General features: G+C 35.1%; 2 protein-coding genes and 1 pseudogene across 2 annotated transcripts; all 3 read left to right on the forward strand.

Moving 5' to 3' along the window:
- Window positions 1–9408: 9408 nt before the first annotated feature.
- On the forward strand, window positions 9409–10169 carry LOC139189721 (uncharacterized). The gene is made up of 2 exons (XM_070808885.1): window positions 9409–9587; window positions 9689–10169. Exons 1-2 carry the CDS (start codon window positions 9409–9411, stop codon window positions 10167–10169), a joined length of 660 nt encoding a protein of 219 aa, XP_070664986.1.
- Window positions 10170–14488: 4319 nt separating this feature from the next.
- LOC103426393 (UDP-glycosyltransferase 76F1-like) lies at window positions 14489–16400 on the forward strand. The gene is made up of 2 exons (XM_070819206.1): window positions 14489–15094; window positions 15463–16400. Exons 1-2 carry the CDS (start codon window positions 14614–14616, stop codon window positions 15993–15995), a joined length of 1014 nt encoding a protein of 337 aa, XP_070675307.1. The 5' UTR covers window positions 14489–14613; the 3' UTR covers window positions 15996–16400.
- Window positions 16401–17510: 1110 nt separating this feature from the next.
- On the forward strand, window positions 17511–18914 carry LOC103426407 (UDP-glycosyltransferase 76B1-like; annotated as a pseudogene).
- Window positions 18915–23852: the final 4938 nt, after the last annotated feature.

Below are 23852 nucleotides of genomic sequence, written 5' to 3' on the forward strand. Positions count from 1 at the left end.
TTGCCACATTATATTTTTTGCACAATTTTCGTCTTAACATTATAATATATTGTGCTAAAAACGTGAGGTGGCAGAAAGTTTATGAAGAGTCCACTTCGAGATAGTCTTCTTCACATTTCTCATTTGAAAGAGTATGAAAATTTCGCTTTATCGATTTTACGTGACTATTTACCATCTTCATTGTTGCTTTATCGATTTTACAACAAACTAGATATGTAATTGGGATTGCATATCATATTTATTTATTTACTTCAACTACATTTTTAATTATTAGAATTAAATTAATCTAAATTATATGCACGAAAATCCAACACTAGTTACTCTACAAAAACAATTTTACATCGTGAAAAGGTGTCGAGCTTGTGACAAAACCTAGTAAGCTGCAAAGCTCGTATAAGTAAAAATATATGATTAAAAATCAAACAATCTCAGTTTAAAAACATCATTTCATAAATTATTTGTTCATATACTAAAATATCACTGGAAATCCCAAATGAATCCACACAAGCATTCAACTGACTTTTCATGATTGACCCACAGTACTCAATCGTTTCTTTCACACATGTAACAAAAGAATGGATCTAGAGTGACACAGTTTGTACGAGGCCCGCAAGTCCTGAACCCACTCAAGTAACCAAATAGGTAGTAGTCGCCCATAGCGGCTTAACCAAGCACAAAGCCTTAGAGCTTACTGATGAGGCAATGATTGCGCATATATCGGCTTAACCAAGCACAATCATCCCTTAGAACTGGTATGGCCATCCAGCACCACACTCATGCTAAAAATTAATGAATGCCCAATGCAGATTTTACCAAGCACAATCACTAAATAGTAATGGTCGACAATACATATTAACAAAGCCCGACCACCATATACCATATTGTTATAGGTGCAGACTCGATGTCATTTAACCCCATAATACTATAGCAGCAGTCCTTTATTAGCCCTTTCAGTTTGCACTCATTTCAAATATCATAGATATATCATTTCATAAAAGCATATGATTACTAGATAACAAACACATTTATAAATTTATGTTATATCCACAAAGTATAAACTCAGGCTTTATCGTCTTCACTCCATGATGATTGGGTACCAAAAAATTGCAAAATCGTTAGCACATAATATTAGTTAATTTCACTCACCTAGAGTCCTACACACTTCTAACCACAATAGAAGCATCACGGAAACTGAGGCACACATAAAACAATGCGCACGTCATTAAGACGTCGCATATTTAAGATGAGTCAACCAAGGTCCATCAATCCCTAAGTACCATGAAGCGTCGACTCTAGTCATTTTAGGATCATTGCACGTAGGGGTAAGTTCAATTTCATTTGGTTTGTTTTTTTATTTTAAAATTGAAACCAAACCAAAATTTCAGTTCAGTTCGGTCTTTTAATAGAACTTGAAAATTGGTTAAAAAAATCTAAAATACTAGGAGGGAGGGAGGGAGGGAGAGAGAAAGATGTGGGTTAGGGTTGGTGAAGGGAGAGAATTGATGAGTATAAAATCAGAGAGAAAAGACTTCGTGTTGTAAACTTCACAGCGGATCTCCAAGCCCGCAAAAATGCTGATGTAGATCTCCAACCTGGCTAGTAAGATCCATCTAGACACTTACTTAGAGCTCTAGGCATTAGACCTTTGCCCGTCGTCCGAATAGCGTCAACACTTTTTAGAATCTTGTTATAAAGTCATACAGTTATGAAACATGTGTCCTTTTTTGGTTTTTTTTGGCTAAACGTGAAACATGGAGAAAAATTCAATTTCAACTTACCCAATAATATCTTTACATATATGAAATCATAAAGCTCACAAGTCACACAGAGCTAAGCAAACGCTAACATTCTCGATACAATAATGGAGCAAAGCAAAGGCAGGAGAGTGATCCTCTTCCCACTGCCGTTTCAAGGCCACATCACTTCTATGCTACACTGGCCAACGTTCTACACTCCAAAAAAGCTTCTCCATAACTATTATTCATTATTCACACCCGCTTCAACCACCTCAACCCTTCAACCCTAAATCCACACTTCACTTACCATTCAATCCCTGTCGACCTATCTCAAGTACACTTTATTTAGACTTGAAAATGAAGCTTAGAATAGTAAATAACAATTAAAGGAAGAGCCAACTTTCTAGAGAGGTGCAGTCGGAGCATGGGATTGAGAGAGAGAGATGAGGTTGAAAGAACAATTAGAAGACTGGTGGTTGAGAAAGAAGGGGAAGAGATCAAAGAGAGAGCCTTAAAAGTTGATGGAGAAGGCAAATCATTGCCTCAAAGATGGCTCTTCGTACCAATCTAATCATTATAAATTTTTTGTTTTTGTTTTTTTGAACAAATGATATCATCTACACTAAGAGTAAAGGGATGAGCTTAGCCTCACAATGTGTTAGCAATAATATGGTTCAAATCACCTTAGGCGAGAATCAAACCTAAGATCTCTCACTTACAAGTGAAAAAAATATCACTAGACTATAGTACTAACTACTAAGTGACTATTGATCATTTTAATCTCATTCCTAATTTCAGTTTTACTGGAAATCAAAACTGATACATTATAACGTTGGTTTTATACTACGTAGTCTAATATTGTTAGTTAGTCAATCGATCATGTGCAGCATACCATGTGCTAATATCAGTTTTCCTTTTTAAACAAAAACTGATATTTTCCTTATATCCTAACGTTGGGGGTAATATGTTTAGAAATTTATTGTATAATAATATGCTCTTTGAGTTCTCATTCATTGGCCAATGTCTCCTTGTGATAGTTTTATATATGAGTAATGTTAGTGAGACTAAATTCTTAAATAAAATTTTGTATACTAAATGACGTGGTTGTTGATGAGTGGATTATTACTTCAATGTTGATTAATGTGCTTATTTTTTATTGATAACACATCATTTAGTTTCAAAATTTAGTTTAAAAATTTAATCTTCCTAGCATTACCCTTTATATATATAGGAAATTTTTAAGGAAAGTGATCCCCATTTTTTTTTATAAAAATGAGGATTAGTTGTGGGATCCACACCGCATCGAACTTTAACGATCCGAACTGTTTATTTTTCAAGTTGCACCTCATAGATCATCTTTGCAAAATATTAGCCAAATCGGAAATATTTAAGACATTTAATTGGATTCAAAGAAATTAACGAATACTTTGTTATATAAGAAACAATGAAATTTTATCTTGATAATTAAATAGGCAAATGTTTTTGGATTGAATTGAATTTTTGCAAGGATAATCTATGAATCGAGACTTACAAAATAGACGGTTTTGATCGTTGAAGTTCGATATGGAGTGAACCTTACACCTAATCCCCATTTTTTGAAAAAAATGGGGATCCCTTTGCATAAAGGGGCTTGTGTGTGTGTGTGTACTGTTATTGGACTCCAAAAATTTCATTATGCACTTTTGACAAGTGTATCTTTCTTTCTAGATATAGAAAGTTTCAAGTGCAAAATGAGAATTTTGGAGTAGCAAAGCAATTCCCTACACACACACACACACACACACACACATACACATTCAAGTGCAAAATGAGAATTTTGGAGTACCAAAGCAATTCCCTACACATACACACACACACACAATACACACACACTTACTTGTTAATCTCTCTAAAAGGAAAAATGAAGATGTTCACCTGACCTGAATGTTGCAAGTATACACTTATAAGGGTGCTATAATCTGTTATACCAAGACATTGTCTTTGAGGGGAGAAATCAACTCTTAAAGGCAATGTCTAACACGTTGATATGATTTTTACCACCTGTACACACACAAAATATACACACACTTACTTGTTAATCTCTCTAAAAGGAAAAATAAAGATGTTCACCTGACCTGAATGCTGCAAGTATACACTTATAAGGGTGCTATAATCTGTTATACCAAGACATTGTCTTCAAGGGGAGAAATCAACTCTTAAAGGCAATGTCTAACACGTTGATATGATTTTTACCACTTGTACAAATAGGGATAAAAACACTTAAAAATACTTGCAAGAGAACAAGGTAGTTGTAGTATAAACAGCTCAAGCAAGTAAAACAAAATATTATTAAAAACAATGATAGAAAACACCTTGAAAATAAACTTGAATCGTCAAAAGCTAAGTAATGCATCTCCTCTTCTCTCTCCCCAAAACCCTAATGGCTAAATATCTTTATTTATACTACTACAAAATAAAACCCTAAAAGGTCTTAGAATAAAACTAGGAAACATAATAAAATAATAAACTAGAAAATAGAAGGTTTCCTATTTGAACTAAATTCGGACTTATCAGAAAATCAGACTTTTGACTGACCAAATCAACTTCGATTTGGTCCTAAAAGGTCGCTTTTGAAAGCTGAAGACGTCCCCTATAAATCCTCAGAATAAATGTTCCTCAAAATATGCCATCTTGACCTCCAAAACATCCAAAATGTCCAGAAACGTCAATATGGGAAAGCTGCACGCTGAGCCTTTATTTCATTGCCAAGGTCAAACGGCTAAACAGAAAAATCTGAAACTTTGATACAATCATCTTGAAAGACTCACGAGTTTCCTCCAATTTGAATCACTTCAAAATTCGACCATTTGATTACTTTATGCTCAAGAGGAAGTCGAATGTCTTACATTAAAAATAGAATTTAAAGTATCAAAATTCATACAAAATAACCAATAAATTAATAAGATTAGGGTAAAATATATAATATAATATCGGCTTATCTCATGCCTCAAACTACAATGTTGTAATGAAGCATCAGCGAAGAGTGGTTTCTACACTTTCAAAGATAAGTATTTTCTATAATTTTGTAGGTTTTTTTTTGTCTAATTATAGCAATGAAAATTATCATATACTAATACATTAATTGTTATAAGAGAAGTAGCATCCATATCTCTAAGGGCACGTTTGTTTGGCTTCACTAACCTGTACTGGACTGGCTTTTAGTGTAATCTTCTGTTTGTTGGCTACAGGACTAAGTTTAATGGTATTAAGTGGGACTCACTTTCACTAACTCCTTCGTTAGGTGGTCCTAGCGAGACCCCCCAAATATGAGCGGACTGCTAAGACTACCTCTTTCTCGTCCCGCTCGACTCCTCGCCTTGCTCGATCGACGGCAAAGAACAAGCTCTCTTTCCCCAGTCCAGCCTAACTTCGACTCAAGGTTACCCTCTCAATTTTCTCTGCTCCCCGCCTGCCCTAAACGAACACCTTGGCCTCCGTCGCTCTTTTGCTTCGTCTCTGTCTTTCAATGTTCTGTCAATTTTGATGCGAAATTTCTTTCTTTCACATATTTGTCTGCTTCTGCTGTTCAATTACTTTGTAATCCGAAGTTAGAATTTCTACTTTTTGTGTGTGTGGGGGGGGGGGATTAAAGTATTTATCAGATTGTGGTGCAGTAGATGCTCTTAGCTTTTTGTTTGGGATCTCATATAATCCATGGCTTGACACAAATGTTTGATTTAGGGTTCGCTCTTGATTGTTGATAGAATTTGTAGTAAGTCTGCCAGATGATGTTGGGAAATTGCGCAAGGGCTTTGAGATCCAGGTTATAACCATTTACATGGACTGGAACAGTGAAAAGGATTACTGTGATCTAATCCCTTTTGATGGCTCAAAGTTTACATTCTTACTGCCCATATGAATACATAAATTTTTGTGATTTCATCACCCGTCTCGTTCTGGCTTGACCGTTGAACATGGGAAAGATTGAACTGTTTCAGACTTTCAATTAAATTTGTGCTTCAATTGGAGGGAGTGAGGAAGTTATCGAACGATTCTCGTTCTACCTTGAACTTTTTGCATTTTCTACCTAATAGGTCATGGGATCGACTACTAGTTGTAGTAGATAAATCTCCCGAGCGTGGTGATGGGGGAGGGGAGGGCTACTGGATAAGGAAATGTGAAGACGTAGGAATGGTCTTGTGGTTCTTTGTATTTTGGAAATATATTGACAGTCCCCTAAAGTCTAGCGTAGAATTTTCCCCCGTCTAGCCATCGTGTTTTCAATGGGATTGGTCAAGTAGAAGTGAATCCTTTCTTTCTGTTACTTTCCAGTGTCCCCCTTAATCTCAATTAGTTAATGCAGAAATTTAGCAGTCATTATGCCATGTTTGGAGTGAATTCTCTGATTTTCTCTTTTATCTTTAAAGTGAGCATTTTCTCTTTTTTCATTGTAGATATGTAAATGATGGGAGACCCTTCTGGCAATATTTAGTCAGTTCTTCCACTGGCTGTTCCGATTCTCAGTGCTTTGAAGAACTTTATAACTACTATACGACTGACAAGGTTGGGTGATTTTTACGTACCATTTTCTGTATAGCAATATATAGGTGTGAAGTGGGTTATAATATTTTTCTTTGTTTTCTCATAGGCTTGGCATCTCTGTGATCCTGATGCTGAGAAGGTGGTTGAAGCTCTGAGGAAAGCAGGTGTTAAAGTAGCTGTTGTATCAAATTTTGATACCCGATTAAGGCCTCTTTTACATGATCTATGTTTTGTTTACGGTGGTTTATTTTCTTTAGTTATTAGATGTTTGACCTTCATGTAACATCGTTTGATTTGTTGGGAGAACACTTTGTTATATTGTTGTTTGGAACAATGCTACTCTTGATTCATGTATGTTTCTTTCGTTGGCAAGAAAATTTGGTTTTTGTATTTTTATTGAGTCTCACTCTCATCGAATATTATTAATTTTAATAATATCTTTAATAAAAAAGCAATTAAAATAGAACAATAATGTAATCCTAGTCTGAGCAAACATCAAACTGGTGACAGTACTGTTTTCATTATCCTGCTTCTTAGTCCGACACTGCACCAAACGCTTCACTAAGATAGTCCAGTTTAGTCTAGTCTAAGCCAGTCTAGCTTAGTCCCTGAAGTTAGTCCAGTCCGAGACAGTCCGGTGCAACAAATGCACCCTAAAAGTTCCAACAATTTCTTGGAGCCCCAAGCGGTCACCCTAGTTGCCCTTGGTAAGGTCCAACTACCGGACCAGCCCATCCCTACGGACCCAAATCGAACATTAGAAGTCAAATCTGCAATGCCTTGTTCTTGCTATCCAAACAGCACGTTTCAATTTAATCTTTAACACACTCCACCATTTGATCCACGTCAGAAAGCCGAAAAAAGAAAAAAAAAATTAATGATGGGGTTTTTTTTTTGGAAATAATAATGATGCTTTTAATAACAAGGGGGAAAGTTGTCTTGGAGCCTCCTAGAAGGCATCAAATCAATCTCCATAACAACAACAAAATGAGGGTTTCTTCTTCACATCGAATGCATCCAATCAATATATATACACATAACAGTCATCATACTTAAATTGTCTACTTTTAATTGATTCAAAATACTGGCACATTGTCACTTAGTACTACGGTCTAGTAGTATTTATTTTCACTTGTAAGTGAGGTGTCTTAGATTTGATTTTCGGCAAAGGCGAATTAAAATCACTTTATTGCTAGCCTATTATGAGGCTAAATATACCTCTTCCTCTTAGTGTAGATAATATTGTTTGTTAAAAAAAAATATTGGCATATTGTTCCTTTGGATGCTTCTACTCGCTATGTGCTTTTCCACTAGCTTTACCCTAGCTCTCCATCAGCAGAAACTCCTCTGAATATTTTCTGATGCCTTGTCCAAGAAGTAAACTGCGAAAGGTTTTCTAAGTGTTCCAATGCAAAGATCCATATTTGCAGTAAAAGAAAACGAAATTCTTAATCATAACTTAGTAATAGAGTTTTCCCATTTACCATAACAAAAAAAATATGGTCATTCAACGTGAGTAAGAAAGTTTGTACCATTTTTCACGCAATTTTATTTTATGAATTTGCAAACTCAAAAGAGAAGTGTAGGAATCACAATATCTTGATAGGTTGCCTTGTAAAAATATGGTCAATAGACCTAAACTGAAAAGAAAAACACATTGGAAAAATCTTAACAATCGATGAGAAAAACACCTTGGATTAATCTAATTAAAACTTAATTCGGATTTTTTGTGTGTGTTCAAATTGTTCCTGGTAGAAAAATAAGCCCAAAACCCAATTGGTAAATATAGACAATTGTTGTAAAATAGTGGGTATGTTTGCCCACATGTATATAGTAACTCATTCACAAGTTTAATAGTGTCATTTGTTTGTTTCCTATGAAGTTGCTCTATAAATAGAGCACTACATTTGATCAAATTAGACTTGGAAGAGAAAAACAACTAATAACAATAATATACATTACTTCCTCTGCAACAACTTGTGTTGGTATAATATTTTGCAACTGCTTCGCTTCTGTCCCTAATAAATGTCATCTCTCTAAATTTTGTCTATTTATAACACGTTATCAGCACGAATCTCTAACCATTTCTCATTTTCTCTTCGTCGAAAGAAAAGAAAAAAAATGTTTCCTCTAAGGATTTTACTGTTCTTCTTCTTCCTCTGCCTTAACTGCTGGATATACCCTCGCGAAGAATTGTTTTCACCATGTTTACTTCTAGTTCTCAAACTAACAGTTACTTATATCTTTGATTTCTTATTTGGTGTAGATATTGACTACTAACCCACTGATTATTTATGCAATCCAAGATGGTGCGGTACTATCGCCTATCTTGGACTACAGATATAATTTTATCGTAATTTTAGGTGGTGTGGAATAATCACCCACCATGCTCTGCATATTTAAATTTTATAGTAATTTTAGGTGGTGTGGAATAATCACCCACCATGCTCTGATATTTAAATTTTATCTCAATTGTAGGTGGTGCGGTATAATTGTCCACCCTACTTTGCATATTTGAATTTTATCGCAATTTTAGGTGGTGCGGTATAATCGTCCACCCTGCTTTGCATATTTAAATTTTATTGCAATTTTAGGTGGTGAGGTATAATCGTCCACCTTGCTCTACATATTTAAATTTTTCTGCTGTTTAAAGTGGTGCGGAATAATCGCCCATCCTATACTTGTTTCGATGAGAATGGTGCGGTACAATTGCCCTTCTCATTAATCATGTAAATCTCGAGCCTGAAGTTTCTAGTACTTATCATTTTGGCCTGAAGATAAAAAATTTGTAAGAACTAGAAGTTCTAACAATATATTCATCCAGAACACATATTATTGCAAGTTCGTACACACCTCATTTTTCTTTCAGAAAAGAAAATGGCAAACTTGGCAAAGCTTGATTTTGCTACCCTGGACATTACTGAGAAGAATTACCTTACATGGGTACTGGATACCAAGATCCATCTGGAAGCAGTGAATCTTGGAGATACCATCAGGGAAAAGAGCAGCTCATCCTCTCAAGATTTGGGCGAATGCCATGATTTTTATTCGTCGCCATCTTGATGAGGCACTAAAGAGCGAGTACTTAACGGTTGAAGATCTGTTAACCATCTGGAAGGCCTTGAGAAACAGATACAATCACCAGACAACGATGATTCTTCCAAGAGCTCGTTATGACTGGACTCACCTAAGGATCCATGATTTCAAGTCAGTGGCTGAGTACAATTCTGCGTTGTTTAGAATTATCTCTCAGATGAAGCTCTGTGGGGATATTATTACTGAGGAGATGTTATTGAAAAAGACTTTCAGCACATTTCATGCTTCTAACATGTGCGATGCTTCACTGAATACAACCAGTTGATATCTGTGCTCCTGGTAGCTGAACAGAACAATGAGCTCTTGATGAAAAACCATAATTCCTGACCTACTAGATCAGCATCGTTCCCAGAAGTGAATGCTGTTTCCCTTGAAAGGAATACCATATCCTCCCGTGGCAATAATTACAAACGAGGACGTGGCCACAAACAAGGCCGGTGGAACGGGAAAGGCAAAAACCATGGTATCCAGTTTCACAACCAGGTTCCAAGGCATAATCTAGGCCCAAACTTTAAAAATGCAAATCGCCAGAAAGGAAAAGCTCATATGAACACTCCTAGAAATCCTGAAGGAGGTTGCCATAGGTGTGGTGGCAAAGGACATTGGGCATGTACTTGTCGCACCCCAAAGTATCTGGTGGATCTGTATCAAGCCTCCTTCAAGGAGAAGGGTGTCGAGATCAATTTCTTCGACCAGGCTCAACCAATGGAAACACCTAATCCAATGACCAATTTATCACGACAGTTAAACACAACCCACTTGGATGCTACAGACTTTATTAATGAAAGAGGGAATGAAGTTTATGGGTCCGATTGAATTATTTATGTTTAATGTACTCTTGTTATTTGTACTTGTGGTTTAATGCTCCCATTTTCAATTCAATAAAAGTAGTATTCCAGTATGAATAAACTGTTTTTTCTTTACTCAGAGAACATGAATAAAAATTATGGTTATTCTCAAAACAAGAGCAATGGCGGAGACTTTTGTCGCGCAACCACGCATTCAATACTTCGAGATCGAAAGTATTTCTCGAATTTGGTACTTGCAAAAGTAAAGGTAACAACAATATCAGGGCAATCAGATGTAATTGAAGGCTCAGGAAAAGCCCAGATTATATTACCAAATGGAACAATATTGTCCATAAAGAATGCATTATATGCTACTCGATCCATTCGAAATTTGTTGAGTTTTAAAGACATACGTCTAAATGGATACCACATTGAAACGAAAAGTGTAGAAAATGTGGAATATTTATGCATTACCTCCAATGATACCCAGAAGCGTATATTGGAGAAGTTGCATGGTTTATCGAGTGGATTGTATTATACATACATAAAGACAGTTGAGGCATATACTGTCATGAACCAGAAGTTCATTTATTCAAAGGTTTACATGCTTTGGCATGACCGTCTAGGTCATTCAGGATCTACCATGATGCGTATAATCATTACCAACTCTAATGGACATCCATTATTGAGCAGACACATTGATGTCTCAAATGATAACCCTTGCAAGGCTTGTTCCCAAGGGAAGTTGGTAATTAGACCATCACAACTAAAGGTTGATGATGAATCCTCATCATTTTTGCAAAGAATTTAAGGGGATATTTGTGGACCTATTCAACCACCTTGTGGACCATTTCGATATTTATGGTTTTGGTTGATGCATCTACCCAATGGTCACATGTTTGCCTATTGTCTACTTGAAATGTAGCTTTTGCGAGACTTCTTGCTCAGATAATTAAGTTGCGAACACAGTTCCCAGATCATCCCATTAAGTCCATTCGACTTGATAACGCTGGTGAATTTACGGCTCAAACCTTTGATGATTACTGCATGGCACTGGGCATTGATGTTGAACATCCTGTTCCTCATGTCTATACCCAAAATGGTTCAGCAGAGACATTTATCAAGCGGCTTCAATTAATAGCCCGTACTCTGCTCATGAAAACGAAATTGCCAGTTTCTACATGGGGACATGTCATCTTACATGCAGCATCATTGGTTCGACTGAAACCCATAGCCAACCACCAATACTCATCAATACAACTCGTGTTTGGACATCAGCCAAATATTTCACATTTATGAGTTTTTGGTTGTGCTGTTTATGTACCTATTGCACCGCCACAACGAACTAAAATGGGACCTCAGCGCATACTGCGAATTTATGTGGGTTTTGATTCACCATCTATCATTAGATATTTGGAACCTTTGACTGGTGATATGTTTACAGCTCGTTTTGCTGATTGTCATTTTGATGAGACAATTTTCCCATCGTTAGGGGGAGAAAAGACCGTTTCAGAAGAACGGCAAGAGCTGACATGGGTTGTTCCCACCTTATCTCATTTCGATCCACGAAGCACTCAATGTGAAAATGAAGTGAAAAAGATCGTTCATCTTCAAGGTATTGCTAATCAAATGCCAGATGCATTTAATGATGCTTCAAAAGTAACAAAGTCACATATACCAGCTGCAAACGCACCTGCAAGAATTGATGTCCCTGTTGGACAAAATAAAGTGGCAGCGAATGATTCATCCAGTGCACGCCTGAAGCGTGGTAGACCCCTCAGGCTCAAAAGATTCAGCCCATTGAAAGAGAAAGATGATGGCACAGTTGAACCCAAATGATATCATTCAAGAAAAGAAATTGAATGATAAATCCACAATTCGTGATTCTGTACTTCCAGAAAAAGAAAATGTCCTTGATAAGACACATGTCCCTGAAGAGACAGAAGTACATGAAAGCAAAGAAATATCCATAAATTATGCATGTACTAATGAATTGTGGGATCGAAATGAAATAATCATCGACGACATGTTTGCATTTGCAATAGCCATTGAAATTATATTAAGTGATGATATTGAGCCCCGCTATGTTGATGAATGCAGACAGAGACAAGATTGGCCTAAGTGGAAAGATGCAATCCAGGCAGAATTAAATTCCTTGGAAAGACGAAGTGTTTTTGGACCAGTAGTCCAAACCCTGCCTGGTGTGAACCCCGTAGGTTACAAATAGGTATTCATAAGAAAACGTAACGAGAAAAAATGAGATTGCAAGATACAAAGCACGACTTGTTGCACAAGGTTTTTCACAAAGACCTGGAATTGATTATGAAGAGACATACTCTCCTGTAATGGACGCAATTACGTTCCGTTATTTAATAAGTTTGGTGATTTCAGAAAAACTTGACATGTGACTTATGGATGTCATCACCGCGTATCTATATGGAGAATTAGATACTAACATATATATGAAAGTCTCAGAAGGACTTAAGTTGCCTAAAGCAACTAACAAACCACGAGGTATGTTCTCAATCAAATTAAGGCGATCACTATATGGGCTGAAACAATCTGAGCGAATGTGGTATAATCGTCTCAGTGAGTATTTGATTAAAGAAGGATATGCCAACAATGTCATCTGCCCTTGTGTGTTCATTAAGAAATCAAATACTGGATTTGCTATAGTGGCAGTATACGTCGATGATATGAACCTAGTTGGAACCCCTGAAGAGCTCAACAAAATTGCTGAATATCTGAAAAGTGAATTTGAAATGAAAGACCTTGGGAAAACAAAATATTGTCTCGGCCTGCAGATCGAGCATTGTGTTAATGGAATTTTGGTCCATCAATCAGCTTACATTGAAAAAAGTGAAGCGATTTGGCATGGACAAGGCTTATCCACTTAGCACCCCAATGGTTGTTCGTTCTTTGGACATTAAGAAAGATCCATTCCGTCCAAAAGAAGATGATGAACAGGTCCTTGGTCCAGAAGTACCATATTTGAGCGCAATAGGTGCTTTATTGTATTTAGCACAATGTACTAGACCAGATATAGCTTTTTAAGTTAACTTGTTAGCCAGGTACAGCTTTGCTCCAACAATTCGTCATTGGAAGGGAGTCAAAGATGTTCTACGATACCTTCGTGGGACAACAGATATGGGTCTTTTCTACTCAGACAAGCCCACAAATGAACAGATCCTTGTTGGATACGCAGATGCTGGTTTTCTCTCCGATCTGCATAAAGCCCGCTCACAAAATGGATATGTGTTCACTAATGGAGATACTGCAATTTCATGGCGATCAACGAAGCAAACGCTAGTTGCTACATCTTCCAATCACTCGGAAATAATTGCTTTACATGAAGCAAGTCGTGAATGTTATTGGTTAAGATCAATGATCCATCACATCAGGAATTCGTGTGGTCTACCTTCAAAGACAGACACTCCAACTATCATCCATGAAGATAATGCAGCATGTGTCGCCCAGATGAAGGAATGATTCATCAAGGGTGATAAGACTAAACATATATCTCCAAGATTTTTCAGTGCTTATGAGCTTCAGAAGGGTAAAGTTATTGAAGTCAGACAAATCCGTTCCAATGAAAATTTAGCAGACTTGTTCACCAAATCTTTACCAAAGTGCACATTTCAGAAGTTGGTGCAGGGAATCGAATTACGTCGACTTACAAATTTGAAGAATGCGGAATTAGGGGGAGATACAATTCAGGGGGAGCATCCATGATACATGTATGTTGTACTCTTTTTCCCTCGATTAGGATTTTTCCTACTGGGTTTTTCCTATCAAAGTTTTAACGAGGCAATATAAGCATACTCAACACCATTCGGGTAAAGTTGTACTCTTTTTCCTTCGCTAAGGTTTTTTCCCACTGAGTTTTTCCAAGTAAGGTTTTAATGAGGCAACTGATGTTGATATGTGGGCATCCAATGGGGAGTGTTGTAAAATAGTGGGTATGTTTGCCCACATGTATATAGTAACTCATTCACAAGTTTAATAGTGTCATTTGTTTGTTTCCTATGAGGTTGCTCTATAAATAGAGCACTACATTTGATCAAATTAGACTTGGAAGAGAAAAACAACTAATAACAATAATATACATTACTTCATCTGCAACAGCTTGTGTTGGTATAATATTTTGCAACTATTTCGCTCCTGTCTCTAGGAAATGTTATCTCTCTAAATTTTGCCTATTTATAACAACAATGATATTCCTTGTGTATCTTTCTAAGCAATATCATGAAAGAGGTAGCGACAAAAGGAGCAGGCGGTCGACACGCGGGATTTAGGGAAAAAACAGCATCAACAGAGCCATCAATAAGATAAGATTCCAGCCTGCAATTTCCAGGGTTGCGTCATGCGTGAGCAAAATTCCCATATTTATATTTTCCCATGCTCAAGCTCAGCCGCCTCAGCATTCACCAATAAGTTAACAAGTCACAAGCTAAACGATTGTCGATTCAAAAATGGAGCAAAGCAAAGGCAGGAGAGTCATCCTCTTCCCACTGCCCTTCCAAGGGCACATAAACCCTATGCTAGAACTGGCCAACATTCTGCATTCCAAAGGCTTCTCCATAGCCATCCTCCACACCAACTTCAACTCCCTCAATCCTTTAACCCGAAACCCATACTTCACCTACCATTCAATCCCTGTTGACTTGACAGAAACCGAGGTCTCATTCAAGGATTTCACCGTTCTTCTTTCTATTCTAAATGCTAAATGTGTTGAGCCTTTCAGAGAATGCTTGTCCGGGTTGTTATCCGACGACGTTAATTCGGAGGACCCCATTGCATGCTTGATCTCGGATCCTCTCTTCAACTTCACTCGATCGGTTGCGGAAAGCTTTAAGCTGCCGAGGATCGTGTTAAGAACAGGGGGTGCAGCTTCCTTCGCTGTTTATGCTGCATTTCCACTTCTCAAGGAAAAGGGTTACCTACCAATATCAGGTACAATCTCAAGCCAACAAAACTCTATTATCAAATGTCTTTTTATCTCATCGTTGTTACTAATAAATGCAATATGAGTAGATTGAAAACACCACACCGAGACTAATGACTCGTTTTAAATTCTTTTTATACGTAGCACTTTTTTTCTTTGTCCGTAAGAGATTATGCAATATTTACTTTTATTATAAACATGTCAAAACATTATTAAAAACTCAGGTGCTTCTTAGGAAAAAAAACTTCAAAGTGATTCTTCTTCTTCAAAGTGATTCTTCTTCTTCATAGCCAGGTTAGCATTTTTATATGCATTAAAAGGCAAATATATATACTTACTAGGAACCTTATATTTGGCTTTTTATTTTGACCATTAGATTCTCGACTAGAAGAGCCAGTGACGGAGCTTTCGCCAATCAAAGTTAAAGATCTACCAATGATGCCCAATTGCGACCCTGAAGATTTCTATCAACTGATAACCAACATGGCAAATGAACCCAAGGCTTCTCATGGACTCATCTTCAATACGTTTGAAGATCTTGAGGGACAAGCACTTGCCACAATTCGCCAAGAATATTACCCCAATATTCCAGTTTTCTCACTAGGTCCATTTCACAAGTGCGGCCCTACAACCTCTTCTTCTTCAACTAGCTTACTATCACAAGACCAAAGTTGCATTTTATGGCTAAACACTCAAGCGCCAAAATCTGTTGCTTATGTTAGCTTTGGGAGTGCTGCAAAGATAGATCACGCTCAATTTTTGGAGATTGCTTGGGGGTTAGCCAACAGTGGCCAACCTTTTTTGTGGGTGGTTCGACACGGATTAGTTCAAGAGTCAGACTTGCATGATCAAGTGTTGCCAAATGGATTTCTAGAAGCGTTGAACGAAAGAGCCTATGTTGTGAAATAGGCTCCACAAAAAGAAGTGTTGACCCACCCAGCAGTTGGAGCCTTTTGGACTCATTGTGGTTGGAATTCTTCATTGGAGAGCATTTGTGAAGGCGTACCTATGATTTGTACGCCATGTTTCAGTGATCAAATGGTGGATGCAAGATTTGTGAGCGATGTTTGGAAGGTAGGGTTGCAGTTGGAGCATGGGATTGAGAGAGGTGAGGTTGAAAGAACAATTAGAAGACTGATGGTTGAGAAAGAAGGGGAAGAGATCAAAGAGAGAGCCTTAAAGTTGATGGAAAAGGCAAATCTTTCCCTCAAAGAAGGTGGCTCTTCGTACCAATCTTTAGATGGCTTGGTTAATCATATTTTATCCTTATAAATCGTTTGTTTTTGAAAATGGTAATCCATCATCTTTATCATATTCTTAGAATTCTTCCATTTTTTTTCTCTTGCCAGCTTACAAATGGTTGATTATCTTTTTCTTTATACAAAACACGATTCATGATCAAATACAGAACTTCGAGTAAAAGATTTATGCATACTAATAGACATGCTCACGAGTAATGTACATACTAATAAACAGTAAACTACTGGGCTTAGCAATCGAATCTGCCACCTTTGTAAACAAACTGTTGGAAAATTTTGAGTAGAAATCTTCATTCTACATTGTCCCATATTAGTGACTCACCACCAAAAGATTCCCTCACTTTATAAGACTTTGTCTCTGTTAGAAAGTGATTGAAGTGATGGACATTGGAGAGTAAATATTGGGCTCAAACCTTGGGTTTAGCGACGGAGCCATAATTTTTTACAAAACTGAAAGATCCATTAAGTTTAATAAAGAGAATAAAAAGAATCGTTTGACAGAAAAAGTACAGAGAGGAGGGCTGCAAATAATAGTTGATTAGGTTGCTTTATAGAAATAAAGTCTATTTTAAAACCTCATCACTGAGTTTAACTAAATAAAGTCTATTAATCAATGTGGTACCAGATATTGATATAACTTCTCATTTTGGTCTGTGAGATTTAAAATCAATAGAATTGGTTCTTAAGTTTGTTTATCGTCAATCATTTTGGTCATTCCGTGAAAAATCTCTTTTCAATAAGGTAAAATGGCAAAAGTGTCCTCAAATTTTGTCAAATCACTTTGGTCAATTATTTATTAAATTAAGGGTATTTTTGTCATTTAAATCTTTATTTAACCGAGATTTTTTATAAAATGATCAGAATGATTGACAGTGAACAAACTCAAAAACTTATCGATTTTAAATTTTAAGAAATAAAATAAAAAGTTATGTCAATCTCAAAACTACTTTAGCTAAAATGCCTAACTTAATTAAATTGCACTCCTTATTACAAAGTCAACAGTCGTGGAACGGGAGTCTTTTTTTCTTTTTCTTACTTTCGTGAAACATGTGTCCTGAGCGTAAAAAACAGAGTTTCCACTGCCCTATAATAATAATGCATATATGAAATTCATAAGCTGACAAGTCATAAAAAACTAAGCAAACACAAACATTCTCGATCAAAAATGGAACAAAGCAAAGGCAGGAGAGTGATCCTCTTCCCGCTGCCGTTTCAAAGCCCCACAAATTCTATGCTAGAATTGGCCGACGTTCTACACCCCAAAGGCTTCTCAATAACCATTATTTACACCCGCTTCAACTCCCTCAACCCTTCAACCCTAAACCCAAACTTTACTCACCATTCAATCCCTATTGACTTATCCGAAACCGAGGTGACCACGAAGGATGTCAACGTTATTCTTTCTTGTCTCAGTGCTAAATGTGTCGAGCCTTTCAAAGAATGACTGGCCGGATTGTTATCGGATGACGTTAATTCAGATGACCCAGTTGCTTGCTTGATCTCCGACACTTACTTTCACTTCACTCGATCCCTTGCGGAAAGCTTTAAGCTTCCGAGGATCATGTTAGAGACCGTGTGCGCCACTACCTTGGTTGTTTATGCTGCTTTTCCTCTTCTCAAAGAAAAAGGATACTTTCCAATACAAGGTACATGAGATATGTGCTTCTTTCTTTCTACGTTGGTTACAAGAAAATAGCTCTACACTGATATCAGTGGCACATAATAAGGTTGCTAAAAGTTTAAGGCATTCAGACTTGTTCCTACTGATTATTCCACACAGATACTACTTTTAGTTTTACAGAATAATTAATCCGACAAAACCTAATATTAGTGTTACTTATTTACGTGTTATAAACATGAGTGAATGTACAAATACTTGAACAGCTTACGTTTGGCTCGTATTATCTTGGCAATGATTAGATTCTCGACTAAAAGAGCTAGTGACAGAATTGTCACCTACCAAAGTTAAAGACCTGCCAACGAATCCCAATTGCGATCCTGAGAAACTTTATCAACTGGTCGTCGACGTGGCAAATGAACTGAAGTCTTCTTATGGACTCATCTTAAATACATTTGAAGATCTTGAAGGACATGCTCTAGCCACGATCCGCCAAGAACACCTGCCCAATGTTCCCATTTTCCCAGTAGGTCCGTTTCACAAGTGTTGCCTTACAGTATCCTCTTCAAGTAGTTTATTGACACAAGACCAGAGTTGCATTTCATGGCTGAACACTCAAGCGCCAACAGTGGCCAATCCTTTTTGTTGGTGGTTCGACCCAGATTAATTCAAGAGTCGGATTGGCTTAAAGTGTTGCCTAACGAGTTTTTATAAGTGTTGAACGGGAGAGCTTACATTGTGAAATGGACTCCACAAAAAGAAGTGCTGGCCCACCTGGCAGTCGGAGCCTTTTCGACTCACAATGGTTGGAATTCTACATTGGAAAGCATTAGTGAGGGGATCCCTATGATTTGCACGCCATTTTTTGGTGAACAAATGGTGAATGCAAGAAATGTGAGGGATGTTTGGAAGATAGGGCTCTTAAATCACTACTACAAAAGGGCCCTATAGTGTCAGTTGTTGCGTCGGTTTAATATAATATAGTGGCGCACAAGAGAGTTGCGACACCCACTGAATATGACGTCGAATTTAGAAAGTCTGCGTCGCTTTTAAACCGACGTAAACATTTAATGTCGCTTATAACCGACACACATTTTAATAATTTTAAATACTGGCGTCACTTTAAATAAAACAATGTTGCTTTTAAGCGACATAAAGTATGGGTGTCGCATATAGAAGCGACACTAATTGATTTTTTTATATATTTTAAATCCTACTTCGGTTCTGAGCGACATATATTTTATTTTTTAAAATATTTTGAAACCCAGTGTCGGTTGTAAGCGACAGATTGATGGTCTTTATATACCCTCCCCCGTGTTTTCTTCTTTTTCTCTTGCATTTATCTCATTCTCACGGTTTACAAACCTTCTGTTGTTCTCTCTCTCACCTTCCGAGTTCTTCCAAGTTCATTCTTCACAAAGGTAAGTTTTTCTTGCTTGTAGTATTTTTATTTTCTCCTCTTATGTTTAATGTTTTGATACAATTTATTGTTGTAGGGAATTTATTTGAGCTGGTTGAGTATATAAAAAATTGATCGACGACGGAATTCTTCTATAATTCAGGTTTCTATCACTAAATTCTTTAATTTTTAAATTGTATAATACACAAGTTTATTTATTTAAAAATTGTAATTTAAGTAGTTAGATAAATTTCTATTATTTTTGTTAAATTAATTCATATTTAGGTGAATTAATTAATTTTGTCACTTGAATTGTTATGAGAAAATGGAATGAATATTATTTATAAGCATTTATTTTAAATTAACAACATTAAATATAACATAAACTTATAATATTGAGTAATTTAAGAATATATTATGTTAAATTAATTTTTTTTGCACTCAAATTGTTATTTTAATTTGTTGTTATTTTGATAATTTTTTGTTGTTATTTACTAGAATGGATTTGATGAGAATAATTTGAATTGTTATGAGAAAATGGAATGAATATTATTTATAAGCATTTATGTTAAATTAACAATATTAAATATAACATAAACTTATAATATTGAGTAATGTAAGAATATATTATGTTAAATTAATTTTGTTTGCACTCTAATTGTTATTTTAATTTGTTGTTATTTTGATAATTTTTTGTTGTTATTTACTAGAATGGATTAGATGAGAATAATTTGAATTGTTATGAGAAAATGGAATGAATAATAATTCTAAGCATTTATGTTAAATTAACAATCTTAAATATAACATAAAATTATAATATTTAGTTATGTAAGAATATATTATATTAAATTAATTATTTTTTGCAATTTGAATTGTTATGAGAAAATGGAATGAATAATATTTATAAGCATTTATGTTAAATTAAAAATATTAAATATAACATAAACTTATAATATTTAGTAATATAAGAATATATTATGTTAAAGAATTTTTTTTTGCAATTTAAATATTTATGAGAAAATGGAATGAATAATATTTATAAGTATTTATGTTAAATTAACAATATTAAATATAACATAAACTTATAATATTTAGTAATATAAAAATATATTATGTTAAATTAATTTTTTTTTGCAATTTGAATGGTTATGAGAAAATGAAATGAATAATATTTATAAGCATTTATGTTAAATTAACAATATTAATATAACATAAACTTATCATTTTTAGTAATATAAGAATATATTATGTTAAATTAATTTTTTTTACAATTTGAATTGTTATGAGAAAATGGAATGAATAATTTAATTAAGCATTTATGTTAAATTAACAATATTAAATATAACTTTTTACAATTCGACGGTTATTAACGAAAAATCACGATTTAACGGTTATTTTAACTCCGATTTGGATGATTTTTTATATGTACACTCCTTCACCCTATATGAATACGGTGAATAAATGCGATCTTCAATTTGAAATATTTACACTAGTGGATATCAAAAAATCTTGTGTTATACTTAATGAAAGTATGAATAAACTCTTTAAGTGTTAGTGAATGTATCGTTTTGATGGAATACGAATTCTACGAAACTAATTTCAACAATCGAACCGTCAAACATGTTTGTATATAATTCGAGATCGCATACGCCAAAAATTGAAAAAAAAAAACTTTCTGAGACAAAGTAACGGGAAAAACTTATTCGACGGTTATTAACGAAAAATCACGATTTAACGGTTATTTTAACTCCGATTTGGATGATTTTTTATATGTACACTCCTTCACCCTATATGAATACGGTGAATGAATGCGATCTTCAATTTGAAATATTTACACTAGTGGATATCAAAAAATCTTGTGTTATACTTAATGAAAGTATGAATAAACTCTTTCAGTGTTAGTGCATGTATCGTTTTGATGGAATACGAATTCTACGAAACTAATTTCAACGATCGAACCGTCAAACATGTTTGTATATAATTCGAGATCGCATACGCCAAAAATTGCAAAAAAAAAACTTTCTGAGACAAAGTAACGTGAAAAACTTATTCGACAGTTATTAACGAAAAATCACGATTTAACGGTTATTTTAACTCCGATTTTAATGATTTTTTATATGTACACTCCTTCACCCTATATGAATACGGTGAATGAATGCGATCTTCAATTTGAAATATTTACACTAGTGGATATCACAAAAACTTGTGTTATACTTAATGAAAGTATGAATAAACTCTTTAAGTGTAAATGAATGTATCGTTTTGATGGAATACGAATTCTACGAAACTAATTTCAACGATCGAACCGTCAAACATGTTTGTATATAATTCGAGATCGCATACGCCAAAAATTGCAAAAAAAAACTTTCTGAGACAAAGTAATGGGAAAAACTTATTCGACGGTTATTAACGAAAAATCACGATTTAACGGTTATTTTAACTCCGATTTTAATGATTTTTTATATGTACACTCCTTCACCCTATATGAATACGGTGAATGAATGTGATCTTCAATTTGAAATATTTACACTGGTGGATATCACAAAATCTTGTGTTATACTTAATGAAAGTATGAATAAACTCTTTAAGTGTTAGTGAATGTTTCGTTTTGATGGAATACGAATTCTACGAAACAAATTTCAACGATCGAACCGTCAAACATGTTTGTATGTAATTCGAGATCGCATACGCCAAAAATTGAAAAAAAAAACATTCTGAGACAAAGTAACGGGAAAAACGTATTCGACGGTTATTAACGAAAAATCATGATTTAACGGTTATTTTAACTCCGATTTTGATGATTTTTTATATGTACACTCCTTCACCCTATATGAATACGGTGAATGAATGCGATCTTCAATTTGAAATATTTGCACTAGTGGATATCACAAAATCTTGTGTTATACTTAATGAAAGTATGAATAAACTCTTTAAGTGTTAGTGAATGTATCGTTTTAATGGAATACGAATTCTACGAAACTAATTTCAATGATCGAACCGTCAAACATGTTTGTATATAATTCGAGATCGCATACGCCAAAAATTGCAAAAAAAAAACATTCTGAGACAAAGTAACGGGAAAAACGTATTCGACAGTTATTAACGAAAAATCACGATTTAACGGTTATTTTAACTCCGATTTTGATGATTTTTTATATGTACACTTCTTCACCCTATATGAATACGGTGAATGAATGCGATCTTCAATTTGAAATATTTACACTAGTGGATATCACAAAATCTTGTGTTATACTTAATGAAAGTATGAATAAACTCTTTTAAGTGTTAGTGAATGTATCGTTTTGATGGAATACGAATTCTACGAAACTAATTTCAACGATCGAACCGTCAAACATGTTTGTATATAATTCGAGATCGAATACGCCAAAAATTGCAAAAAAAAATATATTTTTTTTTATTTGTGGAAATTTTTTTATAACGGGCATTAACCGTGGTCAATAAATAATTCACAACGGTCGTAACACGTGATGTTAAATTCCAATCTATCACGGGCACAATCCGTAGTTACATTATGTTTGACAACGGGCATAGCCTGTGGTAGAAACTAAGATTTTTTATCACATCCAGATTACTAATGGGCACAATGCCCGTGGTGGATTACAATTTATCACGAGCATTCACCGTGATAGACGAGCTTTTTTCTTCTAGTGACCTAACTTACTCTCTTCACCCATATTACTTTTAATTAAATTCTCAATATCTCTTTAAACCCAACTTACTAACTAAACTACCCTCACGAACCAAATTCAATATTAAAATTGATCTTTATACCCATTTAAAAAATAAAGACCCAAAATCAGCATTCTACAACTCATTCTATGCGGTAGATGTCACTCAATCTTTTATGATAAATAGCATCCATTCAATGCCAGCCATGACATGCACTTGAAGTGTTCATTTTTAACTCACCTCAACTGAAAGAGACAAAGATTATCTTAGACTCTTTGCCTTCCACTCTAATTTGTAGAGAAGTAGAGGCACAATTTTCTCCCATTAAATGACGATAAGGGTACCTAATAATCTCGTAATCAAAACAAGATTATGTTTTAATTATGATAATCAAGATAAAAAAATTCAACTCTATAATTGAAGGCATATTTTTTCATGCTATGAACCTACTTGAACCTCACGTTCCTATATTATTTTCGACATCCAAACAACTGCATTAAATTATGAAAAACAATATTGATTGGAACAAGAGAAAGAAGGGGAAGCTTTTGGAGATTACATACATTTGTTTCACCGGATAGAAGGATCTCAACACCTTTAAATTCAAGAACAGTAGCTATAGTGCTGCTATGCACTGCCATCAAAATTACAAGCAAAGTATAGCCTCCACCCTTCATGAATGAAATGAGAAGAAAGCGTGACATTCACACAAGTTGCTACACTTTAAAATTTTAAATCCCATATATATGTTTCTGCTAGTCATTATGCTTTAGAAAATGTGTTGATCTTGTTCCTAAATC

Source organism: Malus domestica, chromosome 01 (genome assembly GCF_042453785.1).
Source record: "Malus domestica chromosome 01, GDT2T_hap1".
NCBI classification, from domain to species: Eukaryota; Viridiplantae; Streptophyta; class Magnoliopsida; order Rosales; family Rosaceae; genus Malus; species Malus domestica.